The sequence below is a fragment of the Hyperolius riggenbachi genome, chromosome 1, assembly GCF_040937935.1.
Source record: "Hyperolius riggenbachi isolate aHypRig1 chromosome 1, aHypRig1.pri, whole genome shotgun sequence".
NCBI classification, from domain to species: domain Eukaryota; kingdom Metazoa; phylum Chordata; class Amphibia; order Anura; family Hyperoliidae; genus Hyperolius; species Hyperolius riggenbachi.
Window position 1 is genome coordinate 489,642,210 of NC_090646.1, and position 22,673 is coordinate 489,664,882.

At 43.0% G+C, this 22,673-nt stretch overlaps 1 protein-coding gene across 1 annotated transcript in view; it reads right to left on the minus strand.

The window, feature by feature from the left end:
- Positions 1-20,663: 20,663 nt before the first annotated feature.
- Positions 20,664-22,673, minus strand: part of MMP11 (matrix metallopeptidase 11) — an 85,702-nt gene continuing 83,692 nt past the window's right edge. Inside the window, exon 8 of the mRNA XM_068271562.1 lies at positions 20,664-22,491. Coding sequence (XP_068127663.1) covers positions 22,349-22,491 — 143 coding nt within the window. The 3' untranslated portion in view covers positions 20,664-22,348. The remainder of the gene's footprint in view (positions 22,492-22,673) is intronic.

Below are 22,673 nucleotides of genomic sequence, written 5' to 3' on the forward strand. Positions count from 1 at the left end.
CTGCCCATCATCAGTAATGCCCCCTCCACTCGCCTCTATTAGTTCCTATCTGCACAGCACGCTGGGGAGCTGAGCTGTGTGCGGTCTTGAGATTATTAAGTTTAGAACAATAGTGTACCTATAGTACACTATAGTTTTGAGCTGAATTACCTCAAGACCGCACACAGCTCAGCTCCCCAACATGCTGTGCAGATAGGAACTAATAGAGGCAAGTGGAGGGGGCATTACTGATGATGGGCATAGAGGAGAAAGTGCTGACACTTCCTTCCCGCCCATTATGGACGTTCTGCTAAAGTCGAATATTTTGGCTGAGCAGAACAGGGTACAGGGGGTGCGCTAAAGGCAGAGGGAAGTGCTGTGATTTATATCACAACACAGCTAATAAAATAACATTAAATGAATGGTATTTTACAGCGAAATCAGGGGCAGGGGTGCTCGGATACCGCTTTTTAAAATCCGAATTGATTCGGATCCAGATACCCAGATATCCAGATTCGGATCTGATATCTGAATCCGAACCTTCTGATATTCGCGTACATGCGGATATCCGAACGCATTATCCGGGATATCCAGGCGGATTCGGATATCCGGATAGAAAACCGGAAGCGGCCTTTAAATTGCTTCTGGCTGTAAATTAACATCAGGACTAGGTTCCAGACAGCGGTCGTGTAGCCCACATTGTGTCCAAAGTCCAACCGCACAACTGGGACAGCACAGTTATCAGGCCGGACACCTCCAAAAAATTAAAGCTATTGTAGTGGCGTAATAGCTGGTGGCAGTGGCAGCAGAAGATATAGTTCTGTGTGGACTCTGGTGGTGGTGGTGGGTACCACAGACAGCAGGAGACAGGAGGTGGAGAAGGAGTGTAACGTGTGGCAGGCAGCATAGATAGTCCACCATGGCACCTAGTGTTGGTACCACGACACAGTGAAAACATTACAAAGGAGAGGTTCCAGGAAGCGGTCGTACTGCCACAGTTGGGGCCTCCCCACAACTCGGACAGCACAGTTTTCATCCCAGACACCTCCCAAAAATGAACACAGCAATTGTGTTTAGATAGTTCACCATGGCACCTAGTGTTGGTACCACGGCACAGTGAAAACATTACAAAGGAGAGGTTCCAGGAAGCGGTCGTACTGCCGCTGTTGGGGCCTCCCCACAACTCGGACAGCGCATTTTCATCCCAGACACCTCCCAAAAAATTACACAGCAATTGTGTTTAGATAGACCATGGCACCTAGTGTGTTGGTACCACGGCTGTAAAACAGTTTTGAACCAGGCTTATTAGTCAAGATTCAAGAATGGAGCCAGGAGGTTGTGGTGGTAAAGAGTGGTAAGGCAGGCATAGTGATTTCCAACCACTTCATGTCCCCCTCTTGCCAACAACAGGGGCCAAGAATTCACCAACCACCCAAGCCTGATTTATTTTGAGAAATGTCAGTCTGTCCACAGACTGGGTGAACAGACGAGAGCGCTTCTCAGTGACCACGCCACCAGCCGCACTGAAGCACCTCTCGGACAGCACGCTGGAAGGGGGGCAAGACAGGACTTCCAGGGCGTACTGCGCCACCTCACTCCAAATATCCAGGTGCTTTACCCAGTAATCCAAGGGGTCCACAGGGGTGTCGCTGTCAAGCCCGCTGTAGGACCCCATGTAGTCTGCCACCATCCGAGTCAGGCGCTGGTTCTGGCTCGGATAGCCACATGCTGCTGCAGGCACCTCCTCAGTCGGCAGCTGTACCGGCGTGGCGTACCATGGGGAAGAGGGCTGCCATCTATGCTGACACATAATCTTCATCACCCCCAGTGCTGTCCTCCTCCTCTGATTCCTGAGTCTCCCCCTGCTCTCTCCACCCCCGCACCAGTGCAGCTGCACTCGGCTGGTCTTCCTCATCCTCAAGGTCAGGGACCTCTAACTCCAAGTCCTCAACCTCCTCCTCCTCCTGCCATACAGAGGTGGACTGTGCAGGTGGCTGCTGCTCCTGCTGAAACAAGGCTGCCTCTCCCACTTCCAGCAGAGCATCGAGGGCCTTGTCCAGCATGCACACCATGGTCACCCACTCACACAGCGACGCACGGGCCCGGCTGGCAATGTTGGTGGCCTCCAGGACGGGTGCCAGCACCAAGCACACCAGCTGCATTTTGCCCCACTCAGCACTGAGGATGATGTCCGGGAGGTGGGTGGTGCCGGTCCCGAACACGGTGGCATTGGCGGTGGCTTTGGCCAGGTACTGGTTGACAGCCTGCCTCTGTTCAACCAGACGTTCCAACATGGTCAGGGTGGAATTCCAGCGTGTTGGAACCTCAATGATGAGACGGTGCCGTGGCAGGTTCAGTTCCTTTTGCACGCCTTCCAGGGACGCTGAGGCACGGCCCGAGCGGCGGAAATGACCCACCGTTTTCCTAGCCGCTTTCAAAAGTGGGTCCATCCCCTGGTAAGTGCTCAGAAATTTCTGCACCACCAGGTTCAGGACGTGAGCCAGACAGGGGATGTGGGTGAGGTCTCCCCGGTGGATGGCAGCAACCAGGTTTGCCCCATTGTCGGACACCACCTCTCCGACTCTGAGGCCTCTGGGGGTCAGCCAACTCCTCTCCTGCTGTTGGAGTTTGGCCAGGACGTGGTCTGCCGTCCGTCTGTGCTTCTTCAGCAGCGCTTGGCAGTGGCGGGCCTTCACACTGCTGCTGAGGCGGGGGTGTTTAGCGGCATTGGGTTTGCCGGAGGGTGGAACCGGATTAGAGGAACCTACTGCACTTCCCGTGACCCTGCTGCGGGGTGGCATAACCCACTGACTTGATGATGCTGCTGCTGTGCCCGATGCTGCTGTCCCCTCCTCACTGCCTTCCACCAAACTGACCCAATGCGCGGTGAAGGACAGATAGTGGCCTGTCCCAAACCGGCTGCTGTACGAGTCCATAGTGACATGGACCCGCTCACCCACCGCATGATCCAGGCCATGTTCCACGTTGGCCATTGCGAAGCGGTGCAGAGCTGGGATGGCCGTGCGGGAAAAGTAGTGCTGGCTGGGGATAGGCCAATCTGGCACTTTTTCCTCCAATTTGCGGTGCCGACCCTGCTGAAAAATGGCCGCTACACGCTGCTGCGCCTCTGCAGTGTGACTCCCCCTATTAGCTGGGCGCCCAATGCGTCCATGGCCAGTGGCGGAATGGACACTGGTGCGGCAGAACTGCTGGCGGTGACGGTGACAGCAATGTTCCCTCTCTTCTTGGCCTTGCTGCCCTTCCCCCGGGTGCCAGTGCCAGCAGACATAGTGCAAGTTTGTGTGAGGATTTATGATGTCACCAGATGGATGTGGGGTACTTGTACTTTATTGAAATCGGGGTAATTGGTGTTGGACTTTAATGAATCAGCACAGAGTGACAGACAGCAGAGTACAAGACAGTGTGCACACTAACAGTCTATCTGTCACACACACTGACACTCAGCACAGACAGCAGCACTGCAGTAATCTGTAGTAAGATAACACAGTACTACTCTAACAACTAACTGCAGTACTAACTACACAATAGCACAGCAATCCTATTCCCTAACCACCTATACTGTAGCTAAGGCTAATAGCACAGGCCTGGCCTGTGTGCACAAACAGCACACACAGACACAGATACCCAATTAGCAGAGCTGCTGCAGCAGAGACTGTCACACACACTAACTAAAATCAAAATACAAGCTAGCTAGCTAAACAACAATAAAAGAGTGGTATAGTACAGGTGTTAATGTGCAAAAACGCTAGGTTTAACACAGTAGAAAGCACTTGCTTTAGCCAAACAGCACTGGAGATGTCTCTCAATGACCAGTCACAAAGCAAGGACGAGTTCCCTCAACATGGCCGCCACTTTATATACAGGGGGGGCTGGCCAGAGTTCCCCTCTGCGATTGGTTGCTAGGGCTTCTGCTGGGAGCCCTCTGATTGGCTCAATGACGTCATGGACGTCATCTCCATGGTTACAGTATCCAGATTCGGATATCCAACCAGATATCCAAATTCCTATCCGGATAGCACCGTGAATCCGGATACCGCATTCCGGATTTGCCCAACTATCCGGAATCCGAGTCAAATAGTGGAAAAAGTTTGGATTATCCGGGTAGTTCAGATATCCGGAATCCGGATGAGCACCACTGATCAGGGAGTCGACCAGTCCACACCCGGATCCACACAAGGGGCTTGATTCACAAAGCCGTGATAAATGATATCACGGTTGTGATATGCTTAGCATGCGGGTTAGAGCACGTACAGGTTTACGCGCATAATAGTAAAGGTTTGTACGCATTAACTTCCCCGTTCACATGCTAAAATATGGGTTAGCGCGTGAACGGGGAAAGTTAATGCATACAAACCTTTACTATTATGCGCGCAAAGCTGTACGCGCTCTAACCCACACGCTAAGCATATCATGGCCGTGATAACATTTATCACAGCTTTGTGAATCAAGCCCAAGGTGTGATAATGCACTACAGAAAAGAAAGGATGACTGGGTCTCCACCTGGATTTAAGCAACATTGTATTATACCACTAGCTGGACGCCCGGCGTTGCCCGGGAATGTATTTGGCTGGTGTTGGCCCCGCCCACTTTTCCTAATCCTAACACACAATTACTTAATTACTTAATGACCAAATTTGTGAGCTTTGCGGTAATTGGCATCAATAATTTGCATTGCATTAAAATAAATCTGATTGGCTGTGGCTCCACCACTTTTCTGAATTTGAATAAATCACCCAACGGCCAAGTGTACCAGGTATAGGTGATTAACAGTGCAAGAGGCTTGTGCCATTAACAGTGCAAGAATGGCAGCAATTAAATATTCCCCTTAAAAATCAATAGGTGGATTTTAATTGGCTTTTGTAGGCTCCACCCACCTTTCTGAATATTAATCCCAGTCACCCAGTGACCAACTGTGCAAAGTTTGAGAACCATACCACTAACAGTGTAAGAATGGCTGGAGTTTACATTTTCCCAATGAAATTTGTATTTTCTCCACCCACTGATTTCCTGACATTGTTCGGGTATCAATTTGGCTGGTGTTGGCTCCGCCTGTTTTTTCTAACCCTAACACACAATTACTCAATGACCAAGTTTGTGCGCTTTGCGGTCTTTGGCATTAATAATTTGCATTAAGATAAAACAAATCTGATTGGCTGTTTGTGGCTCCACCCCTTTGTCTAAATTTGAACCCCAGTCACCCAATGACCAACTGTACCAGGTTTAAGGCTTGTGCCATTAACAGTGCAAGAATGGCAGCAATTACATATTCCCCTTGAAAATCAATAGGTGGATTTTGATTAGCTTTTGTAGGCTCCACGCACTTTTCTTAATATTAATCTCAGTCACCCAGTGACCAATTGTGCAAAGTTTGAGAACCCTGCCATTAGCAGTGTAAGAATGGTGGCAGTTCATTTTCTCAGTGAAATGTGTATTTGTCTCCGCCCACTGATGACCCGGTATTGCCCGATTATGTATTTGGCTGGCGTTGGCTGCGCCCACTTTTCCTAACCCTAACACACAATTACTCAATTACTCATTGACCAAGTTTGTGAGCTTTGCGGTTTTTGGCATCAATAACCTGTGTTAAAATGAAACAAATAAGATTTGCTGTTTGTGGCTCCACCCCCTTTTATAAATTTAAACCCCAGTCACCCAATGATCAGCTGTACCAGGTTTGAGGCTTGTGCCATTAACAGTGCAAGAATGGCAGCAATGAAATATTCCCCTGAAAAATCAATAGGTGATTTTTGATTGGCTTTTGTAGGCTCCACCTACTTTTCTGAATATTAATCCCAGTCACCCAGTAACCAACTCTGCGAAGTTTGAGAACCCTACCATTAACAGTGTAAGAATGGCTGCTGTGTACATTTTCCCAGTAATATTTTGTATTTGGCTCCGCCCACTTATGAACCCGCGTTGCCCGCTTATGTATTTGGCTGGTATTGGCTGTGCCCACTTTTCTAACCCTAACACCCAATTAATAAATTACTCAATTACCAAGTTTGTGAGTTTTGCAGTGTTTGGCATCAATAATTTGCATTGGAATGAAACAAATCTGATTGGCTGTTTGTGGCTGTACCCTTTTCTGAAATTGAATCCCAGTCACCCAATGATCAACTGTACCAGGTTTGAGGCTTGTGCCATTAACAGTCCAAGAATGGCAGCAATGTAAATATTCCCCTTGAAAATCAATAGGTGAATTTTGATTGGCTTTTGTAGGCTCCACCCACTTTCCTGAATATTAATCCCAGTCACCCAGTGACCAACTGTGCAAAGTTTGAGAACCCTGCCATTAACAGTTTAAGAATGGCTGCAGTTTACATTTTCCAGTGAAATGTGTATTTATCTCCGCCCCCTTTTTGGTTATGGGAATAAAAAGTATCCTATACTTTATTCCAGGTAATGTACTATGTGTGTGCCAAATTTCATTCAAATCCGTTCAGCCATTGTTGCGTGATCGAGTAACAAACATCCAAACATCCGAACTTTCCCATTTATTATATTAGTAGGATAATGAAAAAAAAAAAACAACGTTTCAGCCAGCGGCCTTTATCAAGTGTTGTTAAAGGCTGCGGTGGGAGTAATCAGTAGGTCAGAGAGTGCAGCAGGTAGGTATAGAGAGCACAGAGAGGTGTCAGTGAGGGTAGGTAGGTGTGAGAGCTCAGCAGGTAGGAATAGAGAGCACAGAGAGCAATCAGTGGGGGTGAGTAGGTGGGAGAGCAGGTAGGTATAGAGAGTAGTGGGGGTGAGTAGGTAGGTATAGAGAGTAGAAAGAGCAGTCAGTGGGGTTGGTAGGTAGGTGGGAGAGTGGAGCAGCTAGGTATAGAGAGCACAGAGAGCAGTCATTGGGGTTGGTAGGTAGGTCGGAGAGCGTAGCAGGTAGGTATAGAGAGCACAGAGAGCAGTCAGTGGGGGTAGGTAGGTAGAATAGTGCAGTAGGTAGGAATAGAGAGCACAGAGAGCAGTCAGTGGGGGTAGGTAGGTGGGAAAGCATAGCAGGTAGGTATAGAGAGCACAGAGTGGTAGGTATAGAGAGCACAGAGAGCAGTCAGTGGGGGTAGGTAGGTAGTTAGGTAGAAGAGTGCAGTAGGTAGGTATAGAGAGCACAAAGAGCAGTCAGTGGGGGTAGGTAGGTGGGATAGCACAGCAGGCAGGTATAGACAGCAGTCGGGATAAGTAAGTTGGTAGGTTGGAGGGTAGAGCAGGTAGAGGAGGGCAGTCAGCGTAGGGTTAAAGCGGACCTGAGGGACATTAAAGTGACAAGACAATATACTCTGTACAGCAATGTTGGTGCTATATAAATGCTAAAGAAAATAATAAAAAAAAGATAAGCAACATCATAATAACCTAACCTTTAAAGAAAAACATTTCTTTGTTACAGCTGATACAAATCATGCAATACATCTGCAGTGTGTCTACTTTTTGCTTTCATGGAAGTAGAAATATTGTTAACTTCCTGTGCTTTCAAATGAGTTTATCTGTTGTGGCAGTCAGGTGACACAGGGGAGAGATCAAATTACAATGTGTGATTAGACAGAGGTGAGGGGCAATTAGACAAGCTAAACTCTAAATACATACAGGGTGCATTTCTCTATGTTTTCATTCTGTCCTGTGCCAGAGTTCAAGTCCACTCAGTGACTTCCCAAGTGTGGGAGTGAGCGGGGCTCTGGGTGGAGGGGGTGGACCTGGAGCAAGTTCAAGTGTTGGTAATGGCGGATGAAACCCTCCCTCCCTTCATACCAGCAGCAGCAGCAGCAGCAGCAGCAGCGAAGACCTGGATGTAGAGGAGCGGCAGCAGGCTGTCATGTTACTATTAGCGGTGGCATCCTCCAGTCTTGCAGCAGCGAGCGGCTCCATGGCATCACTCAGCAGTGCCCCCTGCATCCTCTCCATGGTTACACGCAGAGTCAGGTGCCTAATAGTAACATGAAAGCCTGCTGCCACCGCTCCTCTAGTTCCAGGTCTCCTCCGCTACTCCGTTGGTATGAAGGGAGGGAGAGAAAGGAAAGGATGCACTGAGCCGCCCGCCTCTCACAAATGCGCTGTCTGTAGGTATGTGCCTACTTTGTTTAAAGCTAATGGGAATCCGTAATTAAATTAAAAAAAGTCAGATACTCACCTAAGGAGAGGGAAGGCTCGGGTCCTAATGAGCCTTCCCTCTCCTCTCCTCTCCTCTCTCGATGCCCTCGGTGCTGCGCTGGCTCCGAAGCCTCCCTTCAGCGGGGAAACAGCAGTATTTGACCGAAACAGTCGAATACCGCTACGGGGGAGCCAGCCCAACAATGGGGACCAGGAGAGGAGAGGGAATGCTCTATGGGACCCAGAGCCTTCCTCTCCTTAGGTGAGTATCTGACTTTGTTATTTATATATGGGTTTCCATTCATTTTAATAGTAAAACCGGCCCTGCCTGCTGATATAACCAATCTTGTAGATATATAGCGTAAAAAAAATGTTTGACTTTGCCCTTTTATAGCCGAAAAAAAAATCTCAGGCTCCTAATGAGGCTTCCCCTGTCCTCTTGAGCCTCGGAGGGATCCAGCACAGGTTCCCCTGAAAATCCCAGACTAGTGTCGACAAGTTGTGTACAGTAGCACTCGGCAGTATTTATAATTTGCACTGGAATCCAGAGGTGGATTTGTTTCACCATAGGCTTCTATAGGAAACGCATCTGCTTTTCCATACAAATCGTGCAGGCTGGGACTTTGCGATCCACTTCCTAGTAAAAGTACAATGGAGGTAGACCAGGCACTGTCTCTTTAACTTGCTGTTTAATCCGTTTTAGCCAGAGAAAGTACAAACACATGCACAGTGTATATAAAAAAAGATGGCAAACCTTACATCAATTGCAGTGCAGGAGTGGGTGCGGGGAGGGTGACCAGGGGATGGATGGACGGCACCGGCACCACTTCCTAGTAATCTGTTATGAGTGATTGGTTCCATTAATATAGGATGCATTGATATCTGCATTTCCCACCTTGCAAAATGGACAGAAAAATGTAAATGTTTTCGTTGTAGTGTGAACTGAGCATAAAGCTGGCCACACACTATGCAATTTTTTAAATTTCTTCTCATTCCAAGGTGTACAATCAAGTTTTTTGATTGATTGTAACATTTAAAAAACCTGCCCAATGTTCCACACATATGCTCATTTTTTTCCCCAATTATGAAAAAAGCAATTGATATATATATATATATATATATATATATATATATATATATATATATACACCGGTATATGGAAATGAACACTCTACCCTACACCGTTCAATCTTCATAAAAATGTATCCGAAAAATGAAATCCACCACTCCAGACTGACTTATTATAGTGAATAAAAACAGGAAATCCAATGGATTTCTTGCATATTTTTTTTTTTTTAAATGGATTCATTTGGAAATACGATCATTTTTATCGAGTTGCCGTAAAATTGGATCATTTTCATGTATAGTGTGTGGCCACCTTTATAGTGTGCGTTCACCGTTCACAGTCCTCAGTGAATCACACTCCCAGTTTGTCAGTTCTTGATATGCTGGTGATTACAGGTACTTTGTATTTAGTCATTTATCTTTTCTGTGTGTATTTTATGCTTTTCACTCCATGAAAATTGGTAAATGTCAATGGGCGCGCATCTGCTCACAAGATTCAGATTTTTACAAGCGTGCCGTTTAGCAAATAGACGGTTTTACAAGCTGTGAGTTATCTTTCAATGTTAAATCTATCTTTCGTTTAATCGTTTTACCACCAGCAGGATAAGGTCTGGCTGTATACGTCTGTTTCCTGGAGAAGTTTTATTATCTCTGCCAGGTGATCTTTTCCTGTGTTTATTTTTCATTGCTGTTTTTATGTTTTCTTTTGCACAATGTGGTAGACACATTTTAAATATAGCAAAGAAAGTTTATTTTACGTAAATATTTGTATGCATTAGTCCATATATCCACAAACACTTATATTTATGGAAAACCAATCACTCACTTGAAAGCTTTATGACTTGCTAGAGTCTCATTAATTATTGGAGTACATTACAAAATGTAAAAAAAAATCACATTCTTTGTTTTAAGGTGGCACTGGTAATACGTTGGTTGTTTTTTTACATTTTTTTTTATCAATGACAGATGCGCTTGGCATAGTACCAGACCTGTTTTCGTATACGCTCCATTTTATTGCCTGAGGAAGTGGGTTATTCCCGCGAAACGCATTGTATGTTACTGGAGTATGTAAATAAATTGATATTTGATCAGCATTTTCTTGTGTCTGCCCAGAGGAGGTAAGTCCACCACTACCTCCTCATTTTTAAATGTTTTAGAACTTTTTATCCTTCTGGGGCCTCTGTATCCATACTACGTTATACATATCCACCCTTGTTTTTTCCTTGATCTGCAGAGAGCGACTTCTTAATCCTGAGTGGGGACAGGTGTAATCTCCCCACCTGCCTTTATAGTGGTTGCCTATGTGGTAACCCTGACATGTGGGTATAATGCACATACTCTTTCCTCACACTTTCATTAACCAGTGCATACTACACTATATTGGGCTCTCGGAATCCCTCTTTTTGTTCCATATCCCTCTCACCTCTTTAGTAGATGTGTCCCTGTGGTTTGTTTTTTTCCCTCTTCTGAAGCAGCGCCTGCTCCTAAAGCTGAAAGTAGTGTATGGGCCACTCTCTTAGCAAAAACAGTTGCCCATTGTTGCTGACCTTCTTATCATTGTGGAAATGTATGCTGGCGCCCCTACTCGCTGTGTGAGGTGTCTCCATAGCATTCAGAGAAAACATGTCTGTGTCTCCTATGCCAGGACTCGACATGTCCCTGGCTCCACTCCGCTGACCTCCCTCCGTCCCGCATTGAATATTGTGTCCTCATGGTCTGGCAGCAAAGACATCGGATCTGCTCCGCTCCCCTACCTCCTTCCGATGCACATTATGCTGCAGATAGGTGCAAGAAGCAGTGCCACTCAACTTCCATCCCGGGAGTGACGGCTCTGCTCTCCATACACCAGCGGCCATTTGCTGAGTGGAACAGACCACGGGGACACAATGCGGCGCATTCATATCATAAGACGCACCAACATTTTCCCCCTCTTTTGGGGGAAATAAAGTGCATCTTATGATGTGAAAAATACGGTAGATACCGTATATTAAGTTTTTATGATGCTGAAACCAGGATAATGAATGTAAAAATGGAAATCCCATATAATTTATTTCATTTGACTATGGCCTCAATTCACTAAGCTTTATCAAACACTTTATCAAACGTTTGATAATTTACCTCATGGGTAAAATCTAATTTTGAATTCACTAAGGTGTTATAGGTTTATTGAATGTTTTATCAATAAAACATCTGATAAACCTATAACACCTTAGTGAATTAAAAATTAGATTTTACCCATGAGGTAAATTATCAAACGTTTGATAAAGTGTTTGATAAATCTTAGTGAATTGAGGCCAATGTGTTCTTACAGCTCCTCTTTGGCATCTGTTAGTGGATAAAGAACAAGGTGAGTCAAAAGGGGTAGGTTTACAGTGGAGTTTGAGCATCGGGCAAGGAAGGGAATTAGGCTAGGGGCCAAATTTAAGTTAAAGAGAAACTGTTAGGCAAAAAAAGCAAATTTAAATCTCTATTCTCCTGTGTTAAATAGTTTGGAAGGTAGCCAAAAAGGCAATACTGAAGTTAAAAATCTATCTTACTTTTTTGTCGGCTGAATAGCAATCATCTTTTCCCCCAGGCTCCTAAGGAGGCCGCAGAGCCACAAAAGAGAAGTAGCAGAGCATGCTGGAAAGTTTTTTTCTCTCTACTGCCCTCCCTGTTCCTCCCCTTCATTTCCCTATCCCTCCCTAATTCTTTACTGCAGCCTAATTGGCTGCTTCCTCTTTGACTGAATGCTGTCCCCTGTCAGCTCTCATCCCCCCCCCCCCTGCCCCCAGCAGGAGCCTGTACAATATTTTTCTCCCCCCGAAACAGGTGCGGATGCCTTCTCACCCCAAAAAGCTAACACCGAGAGAGAGCGGGAGCAGTGTACTTCTCCACACTTCCAGCACCCCACCGCAGTTTCTTCTGTCGTTGTGCATCTCTCTCTCCACTGCTCGTGATTCCTATCATGTGACTCGCCGGTAACTTTCCGGCGACAGAGGAAACTGCGGTGGCGGCGCTGCAAGTGTGGAGTATTCTGCTCCCGCTCTCTCTCTCTCGGTGTTAGCTTATTGGGGTGAGAAGGCATCCGCACCTGTTTCTGCGGGGGGTCGGGAGGACATCCGCACCTGTTTCTGCGGGGGGGGGGGGGGGGGGGCAGAAGACATCTGCAGCTTGGTGGGAGTGTCTGAGAGCTGGGAGTTGGGAGGGCTAATGAATACTAAATCAGGGGGAAGAGTGGAATCAGGGTAAGAGAGGATATTACATCATGATTGGCTTCAGACAAGACAGTCAAAGATGGAACCTGTCAGGAACTGTCAGGAACATAAATCTCTGTATATACTATATAAAAATTGACTGAAATCAAAATGTGGGCAGTGTAATGCATATGTTATGTCAGTACAGCCAGTATTTATCTACTGATATATGTGTTTTTTTTCTCTGAGACCCTATACCCAACAGCTCCTCTTTAATGGTAAAGTGGGTGGGAGACTAGTGGCAAGTACAGGGCTTAGATAGTGTTTGGCTTTGGAAAGGGGTGCCATTAAAGAAGAACTGTAGTGAAAATAGCATACTGAATAAAATTGCAGATTTTTTTTTACAATATTAATTTTTAAATTGTTTAGTTAGTGTATGCCCATAGTTAAATCTTTATTCACATTAATTTACATTTTGAAATTTATCACAGGTGGTGACATCTTTAGTCCTGTCAGATGCATCTCAAACGGATGTTTGTTTACTCAGAGTTCTGAAGCCAGTAAAAATATGCCTGCTCTCCCAGAATGCTCTGGGAGGAGATTTCCACATAGCTAAACAACCTAGGCTTAGCAACACTGGAAGGTCAGGGTTACTTACCCATAAACAGCATTATATAGATTTAGGAAGGGTTTCTAAAGCTTTAACGACCTGAATGATTTACTGCACTGTACTCTTTGTCACTAGAGTGCCACTTTAATATTTGTCATTGATTAGGATTAAGCTAGGTAGGCGGGCTTTGAAAGCTATTTAAGTCTTGCAGACCACCTAAAACCAGAGCAGAGATCTACAGAAAAATGTTAAGCTTGATCTCCCTGACATGGGCTAAGCATCAAATACAAATTCTATAAAACAGAGGTTATATGGTGGATTGCAATATGTGAGCTGGAGGAGATGGTGAGGGAAGTGCAAAGTGGGAAAATAAGTGTCACTGCACGGTGGATTTGGGGGGTACAGTTTGTTTCAGATACACTCACATAAGGAAGATTTTACAGTTAGAGAAGTAAGACCTCAAAGATGTGTAGTAAAAGGTACTGTATTTTGATTGCTACAATTCATACCTGAGAACAAATGCACAAACATTTTCTAAAAAAAACAAAACAAAAACAAAGTCTGTTTATTACATTTATAAAACAAAAGTTATATACAACACTGAAGTTTAATAAATTCACATTGATTATTTAAATATCAGTGTTTATTCATAACACTGCATAATGGCTTGATCAGAGAGTGATAACACATCAATTAACACTGTGCAATGAAAACATATCAAGGATGTATTATGATCACAATGTTTTCTCTACTACATACTCTTTTCTTAGCAAATAGGAGGCGTAAAAACACTACAGATGCTCGAATACTTGAAGTGATGAGAACATGTTCCCCTCATGGGTGGCACTAAACTGGAGCACTGGCCCCCTGGGAATCACTGTGCCCCCCGAGTGCCCCCCCCTCCCCCACCTGCTCAGTAACCAACAGTTAACCGTTTCCAGGTTCCAACAATGTGCACAGGATAGGGTCAGTAAAAACTCTCCATGTCAGCCTAAGTCTATGTGCATGTAAAGTAAACCAAGGGTCTTACCTAATTGCCATAAATACCTCACAATCCTTGCAAGATCCCTTTTAATTAATGTATCTGGATGACACTTATATTTGCAAAAAATATCTCACCCTCCTTCTGATTATATGTTCTAACATTGTTAGTCAACAGGAATTGAGTCTCGAGAAGGCTTACAAGCTAAAGGCTTTCTATTTTTCTTTTAAATTAGCCAATAAACTAGAGGTTATATTTCACAGACAGGAAGTTTTGAATCAGGATAATACTATTATAGTAAAATACAAGCTTTAATTTCCAGCAATGCTTAGTTACTAAGATAAGGAATTACACACACAGTGTTTCTCTCCCTCCTGCCTTTTCCCCCTCCCCTTGCTAGTAGAGTCGTCACACACAGGATTGAGGCTAGTATGATTCGTCTGTGATCTGTCCACACAGGAGCAGCGTGCTAACAAGTAAGGATTAAAGCATGCCAGTAAACTAGCCAAGTACTGTTGGTAACTTTTGTTTAATAATAGCACCATCATTTGGACAATCTACTCTGCTCACAAACCCTCGGTTTGTGATGTTTACATTTGGTTTCTATAATTGTTGAATTAGTTAGCCTTAATTTTATTACCTGAGATGTCAGGTGTAAGTTATTGCTAACAGTGACTCCCAGAATTCTCCTGTGAATCAATCTACAGAATTCCCCTCCCTGGAGAGCATGCTCCGTGATTGCTGTAGAGCAGAGGCTTTCTAGGTCTGTTCTTAGAACTCACCAACAGTACACATTTTTAGGATATCCCCTCCATAACATGATGGTTCATTTCTGTCTGAACGTCTTATGGTGCCCATACATGGTACCATTTTTTTAATCCAGTCTTACCATTTCTAGGTGGTATAAGGGTAAATTGAGTGAATATATTGAATGGGTAATTTAGGCAGTTCCCTTATATTACATACAAATGGTAAGATTGGATGAAAAAATTGTACCATGTATAGGCAACATTAGCTATATTTCCTTTAGACTTGTTATAAGATCTACAGCATATGTATTGTTGGTGAGGTCTGAGGACAGGTTAGAGGACCCATGTTCAAAGCAAACCTGAGTGTTTTTTAATTAAAAAGTTAGATACTTACCTCGGTAGTGGAAAGCCCCTGAATCCAAAGGCTTGCTTTGTCGCTCTCCACCACACGGTTCTATTGATGCGACTGCTGTAACTCAAGGCTGCGCTCTCATACAAGGGGGAGCTTGCACTGCACTGTTCCTGTGCAGTAGCATAGACCCACTTGGGCTTTGGTGGAAAAAGCCAAGCCCAATCAGGTACTGTGCATGTCCAAGTTGTTGACAATGTCTTGTCAACCGTTTTTGTGATGACGCAGAACTGGAATGGCCTGGTGGAGAAAGATTATCCAGAGACTTCTCTCTATTGAGGTGAGTACCCTTTTGGGGGAGTTTTATTTCACTAAAGGTACACTTGAAAAGTAGTAGGTATCAAACTGTGGCAGACCTTAGATGTGTTAAGTAGTTCCCAACTATGAGCTGCGACATGAGACATTTTGCCAAACTATGTTTGCACATTTCTAGAAGACCAAAAATATGTAAATCACTGTAAACCAAAAATATTCTCTAGTGGCTGGTGACGTTTACTGCTTCTTAATGGAGAAGCTCCAGTGGGAATATATGAATAATGTAGTCTGCAAAGCAACAACAGGAAGCTCTGGGTAACAATGGAACTAAGAAGAGGGTAAAGGGGCCCAAACATCTAATGATTTTCCCGCCGATATACAGGAGATTTGATCACTGTGATCAAATCTGCTGAAATCGTTGCGCAAGCGCTGACAGAATGATCGATTTCCGTCCGAAATCAATCGTTCCCGTCGATTCCCGTCAATCCATCCGTGCGGAAGATTTTGCCTGAACGCCGGTGGGTCGGGAGTGCGTCGATAGCGGCGTTCAAATGCCCGACGACCGACGCAATACAGCGGCAATACATTACCTTCTCCAGCTGGCGTGACTCCCCCGGTCTCCGCTGTCTTCTTCTCCGGGCTCCGGGTTCGGCTGGCTTGGCTTCACTGAACTTCCTGTCCCAGCAGGAAGTTTAAACAGTAGAGCGCCCTCTACTGTTTAAACTTCCCCCGGCAGGAAGTTCAGTGAAGCCAGCCGGACCCAGAGACCAGCGCAGAGAAGAAGACAGCAGAGACCGGGGGAGTCGCGTCGGCCGACGCAGGTAATGTTTGCAGGGTGGGGGAGGCGGCCGCAGCGGCAGCTTCACAGATTGTGATCGGTTTCATGCTGAAATCGATTCACAATCTGTTTGCAGTAAAGGCAGCCATACGATCCCTCTCTGATCAGATTCGATCAGAGAGGGATCTATCTGTTGGTCGATCTGATGGCAAATCGACCAGTGTATGGCTACCTTAAAGCTTCTCAATCCTAAGGATTTAGTAGCAATCATGTTCATAGAGAATGTAATAGCTTGTCTGTAAGCTACGGACCCAATGTAAGACTTTAAAGGAAAAGTGACTGGTGTTATTTTTGCATCATTGATCCTAATGTATTAAGTTTTTCCTACCTGAATATCATTGGAGAAGATGTTAATTGTCTGGAATTGTAAACATTGGAATTATATTAAAACACAGTTCTCTCTGTTGTCACAAGTCTAAAAATTGCACCCGTGAGTATTCACTAACATTTGAGGAACCCTCACTATAGTCCTAGGGTAGGGCTGAAAACTCATTGCACCTAAAAGTATATCATTTGTAATACATCCAGGGCAAGTTTGCAGGATCATATATGGTCTTTAATGATGCAGGTGATGCAACTTTAGTTATCACTACACCACATGTGTATGAGAAATTGGATATAACAGTAGTAAAAATAAGTTCCTGTTGTTCCTGTAACCTACAACATTGCAAAATATGCGATGTACACCCACAACAGAAAATCACTATTTCTAAATTCTTATAATAGTCTTTAGAGCACCCAAACAGTCCATAGGCATGCAACCATTAATCACAGATAAATTCACACTAACAGTGCTAGCAATCTTTCAGCACAAGTCCATTTTATCTTCTTAGGCAAACCAATATGCATATATGCAGGGTGGGTAGACTGGCCTGCCGACTGTGCAATACCTTTGCTATACAAATAGAGTATAATAATATATTTTGAGGCCAGTCTAGCCACTTGTCACTGTGAACTCCTGTACCGTTGCTTTAAAGGGAATCTGAAGTGAAAATAAACGTATGATATAATGATTTGTATGTGTAGTACAGCTAAGAAATAAAACATTAGCAGCAGAGATATGAGTCTAATATTGTTTCCAGTACAGCGGATCCGAGATGAAAAACTAACTATAACAAGTAACTTGTCTATATATCTTATCTAAAGTTTAGATAGTTTACACAGCAAACCTAGCTGCACACAGCTTTAATAGAAAATGATTATTTCTTCCTGTGATACAATGACAGCAGCCATGTTGTTTGTAAACATTACACAGAGGCAGGCTTATCTCGATCACTAAGCCTGTGAAAAGAACCTAATCCCCCTTCTCCCTCCTCCCCTCTGCCTCTGAAAGCAATGTCTAGTAACACCTCCTCCTCCTGCCCAGACTGAGCTCCCATGAGCCCTTGCTACTGCCAAGGCTCTCTGAAACCCTGTGGGCGTGGTTTATTTAGTTTATAGGGAATTAGAGTATTAAAACAAAAACAAAAAAGTATTTGGCTTGAGAAATGCCCTATAAACAATAGGAAAGGAACACAATTATGCAATGAGTAAAAGTTCACCTCGGATCCACTTTAAGAAACTCCAGTTGTTATCTAAGCAAAAAAGCTTATCTGAGCTCCACAACTTTCAAAGTCGCAGAGAGCTCTGTCTTCTGAAGCGTATTATCTCAAGTGTCTGTCATTGTATTTTGTTTTTCTGCATAGGATAGTTCAAAAGTTCACTAGCCTGAAATCATTTAGAATGCTGAGTGTAGTGTGTAAATCGCAAATATTAGAGAATGATGCAATGTTATAAAAAAACTATATTACTGAAAATAAAAATGAGACTATTTTCTTGCTACTGTTCTATTAATTATCCATACTACATATACAATTCATTATATCATAATTTATTTTTTTGCTTCAGTGTCACTTTAAGATGCTTCAAACAGGCATAGAGAAAGGTTGCTGTTTTCCTGCTGGTATATTTTTGCTTTTTCTTTTAATACAGTTTTTGGGGTATTTTGTTTGTTTTTTGCCCATCAAAGAAAGCAATCTGGTTATTTTGTCTCTGGTTCACTTTTTGAGTGGCTTGAATTAGGATAAAAACATTAAAAACAGGCATCAGAACATAAGCAATAAAAGTATCAGTAATACGCCTAGTATACTTGTAGCTTGTAATTAGTTATAGTTTTAACTACTGTAATATATATTTTTACAGCTACATTTTACTGAGGGCTCTTGAAATAATCACGATTTAGATCAAATTATGGTCTCCATACTGAAAAGTGCGGTGCACTGTTAATCTTGTGTGCTGTATGCATGTCTGGAGCAGCTGTTCGAGGATGCATGTTGCTCTGGTTCTGTGCATTTTTCTGTGGTAACAACATTGAAAGCATGGTAACTTATAGAAGCTTTATAAATAAAATCAGCAAATTTGACTTTCAGGTAAGAGATAAAGGCCCATATGCAATTCACCTTTTCTCCTGAGTTTTCTCCTAGGAGATATTTTTTTATCTTCTGTTTAAATTGACTTTACAGCACTAGGCAATTGAAAAAGTGCCAAAAAGAAGGTGAAAAGGTTATTTTAAAATTAAATTTTCTTGCTTCACCTATTTTGGTTCCTGGACGTAGTTTCTATGTCCAGGAACCATGCGCGCTACCGCGCGCCCGATCGTGCGCGTGCACGCGCACTCCCGGCCGCGGATTCGGTAGCCAAGGAATCAATGTATCGGGCTATGGAGCCCGATCACTGATTCCTCTCCCCCGCTGAAAAAGCGACAGCTTCTCTCGGAAGCTGAGCTTTTTCTGGCCGTCTCCTTCCCGATGCGTCACTCTAAGCACGTGCTACGCTTAGAGTGACGTCATGTAAACAAACTCATGGCCGCCATCTTGTGGCCAAAAAGTAATACTACACCTGAAAAACAAAAACAAAAAGAATTAACACACATTTACATTATAAATCTATTGTTTACCTCCCACCCTCCCAAAAAACATGTAAATATTTACCTAAGGGTCTAAACTTTTTAAATATTAATGTAAAGATGAAATATTTCTATATTTTTTTTTTATTTTAAGCTTGTAAATAGTGATAGATGCAAAATGGAAAAAATGCACCTTTATTTCCAAATAAAATATTGTCGCCATACATTGTGATAGGGACATCATTTTAATGGTGTAATAACCGGGACTTATGGGCAAATACAATACGCGAGTTTTAATTATGGAGGCATGTATTATTTTAAAACTATAATGGCTGAAAACTGAGAAATAATGAATTTTTCCATTTTTTTCTTATTCTTCCTGTTAAAATGCATTTACAGTAAAGTGGCTCTTAGCAAAATGTACCCCCCAAAGAAAGCCTAATTGGTGGCGGAAAAAACAAGATATAGATCAGTGCATTGTGATAAGTAGTGATAAAGTTATAGGCTAATGAATGGGAGGTGAACATTTCTCACGTGAAAACGACGGAACCTGAATGGGTTAACCACTTTAGCCTTCAGTCGTTTTTCACCTTATGCATTCGAGCAATTTTCACCTCGCATTAATTCGCCAATAACTTTATCACTACTTATCGCAATGAATTAATCTATATATTGTTGTTTTCCGCCACCAATTAGGCTTTCTTTGGGGGGTACATTTTGCTAAGAAATATTTTTTTCTAAATGCATTTTAGCAGGAATATTAAGAAAAAATTGAAAAAATTCACTATTTCTCAGTTTACAGCCATTATAGCTGTAAAATAATACATGCTACCATAATTAAAACCCACGTATTTTATTTGCCAATTCGTCCCAGTTATTACACCATTTAAATTATGTCCCTATCACAATGTATGGTGCCAATATTTTATTTTGAAATAAAGGTGCATTTTTTTTTACTATTTACAAGCTTATAATTTAAAAAATATTAGTAGTATACCCTCTTCACATGCATATTAAAAAAAAGCTCAAACCCTTAGGTAACTATTTAGGGTTTGTTTGTTTGTTTATTAAATTGTAATTTTTTAAAAAAAATGTAGTTAAAAAATTTTGGGGGGTATTTTTTGGGTGTGGAAGGTAAACAGTTAATCTTAAATGTAATCTATTGTATCTTTTTGTAATTAAAATGTATGTGTATGTAGTTTTACTATTTGACCACAAGATGGCAACAGTGATTTTTCTGCTTTTTTTATCCTGTGAGTGAGCACGCTCGCTTACAGGAATTACAAGGAGGACGTGATTTTTTTTTTTTTAAAAGGCTGCGGCCTTTAAAAAGAAGCTGTCGGTTTTTATACCGGGGACTTAGATAAATGAATAGGAACAATGTTCCCATTCATTGATCTCCGGGCTACCGGGAGGGCAGCACAGGAGAACGCCGGCACGCGTGCGGGAGCAGAGCAGCAGCCTTTTGGACGTGAAAGTCATGTCCAAAAGGCAAAAATGGTTAAAAGGCATTTTATTAGGTTTGAAAATATCACCCAGGAGAAAACTTAGGGGCAAAAGGGTGAATTGAATAAGGGCTTTACTATGACATTGTAAGAATAACATACACATGGATGGATGAGACTGGAGTGCAACCGCGAGCAGCACATGTGCCTACTCACGCATGCATAGAAGAAGCCGACCTGGTGCGGCATGGATCATTACAGCAAGAACAGCTGACGAATGGCTGACAGCGCAGCTGTGGTGAGGGACACAGAGACTATGAGGGGAAACTATGAGGTGCTGTAAGAAGCCCCAGGGAAGTCTAACTTTTTTTTAAAATCCACCTCACATATTCTTTAAGAGTAGTTATGAAGTGAAATATCTTACCACAGGAAGTAGGGGCTTGTATGTTCTCTACATTGACGGGCGTCCACAGATATTATTACTAGATATGGAAAGGTGATGCCTTTATCCAATCAGAGAAATAGTTTATGCCCTGGTGACTTCTCTTTTCTCTTGCATTTTAACGTTCAGCATGTTAAAATGCGTCAAAACGCATTCAACCCCACTTAAAAAATGCATGTATAATTATGCATGTTTAAAAACAGCAGTGGGCTCAAGTCCTTAAGCTCAAGAGGTGGAACTTGATTATCACATCATTTTTCAACCTAGATAACAAACTGATTGCACCTAGATGATGTATTGCTTATGGACTGCTGGGGCATGTGTATGCACTGAAGCTTATTACCAGAAGTTTGTAACTGATTCTCTGTGTATTGCATGAATAGATACGTTGTATACTTACTTGCATTTTGTACAATAAACAAGAAGTTATTTTATTCTTCTATTACATCCCCACCCTCCCCTTTTATTTTTTTTCTCCAGTGGTTACCACCTTAGCAAATCAAGCACATTGTATTGGAAGGAAGTAGTGGATCAGTGCTGATTGGAACAAATCACTTGAGACCAATCTGACCATAAATCTGAGTGATCAATGCAAATATTCAGCTCTAGTGTAGTCAGCTTCCCACAAAAAAATAATGATCTTGACTGGAGGAACTGATATCAAATAACCATTTGTAAATACCAGCCCATAGCTTTACAGCAGTAAGAGGTCATTTGTTGGTTTTATTTTACCTCAGCAGAAAAATGTAATCATTAGGGTGACATTGCTGTTTCCAGACAGTTACACACATCAACAATCCCGGGCCAAATACCTCATGAATTCAGCGACCAGCACCGATAGAGGCAAAGGCTTTTTTACAAACATTAAATTAACAAACAGTCCTTTTTTTGTATTTTCACTGGTTGGTTTAACATCTTCACTGTTTGCAAAACCACATTTTTTTTCACAGCCATAAATTACTAATGTTCACTACAAGATTTTTAGTTGGATCTTTGTTTGTTGTAAAATCATTTTGCCCATGCTAATATCCTTTGTAGATGTTGTTGCAATGACCTTAAGTCCACCCAAACACTGAAGAAGACAGTTGGCTTTGTGATATCACAAACAAATACAAGTTACTTCATGCATGGGTATTCCATGCCAGTTTCATGTTTTCCATGCCAATAAATAATGACTTGGCACATAGTTGTGAGATGTCCCTTTAGTCAATGGTGGACAGCTCTTGATGTGAAAATGTTCAGCTCAATAAAAAGGCTAAGAGGAAAGAGCAGGACACTTTACAGAGAAGTTTGGTCTCTGTTTGTCTGTGTACAGTGCAGTGAAAGCTGGGCTTTGATGTCCCCTAGAGCTCAGGAAAGGTAGTGTTCCTTGTGATGTTATATTAGAGCACACTTTTCATGGAATTGTCCATCTTCATCGCAGTGAGTTGCTTGAAGAAGCCATTGCAGGGCAGTTAAAGAAGTCTTGGCTGACTAAACGAGGGTAACCCTCCATGACTCTTACTTGTACTGGGTCAAACTTCCAGTAGTATCTTCCCCGCAAAAAGTAGGCAAAACCTGGAAAAGCAAAATGTACAGGTTTTAGGAGAGACACTGTACTAGCTTATGTCAGTACCACATAACCAATTGTGAAGTAGGTGAGGACGATTCAGTCAAAAATGGTGCTGGAATTGTGGGTGGCGCACCAGGCGCCGCCAAAGGCCATAATTGCAATTAGGCCATAATAGCAATTAGGCCAT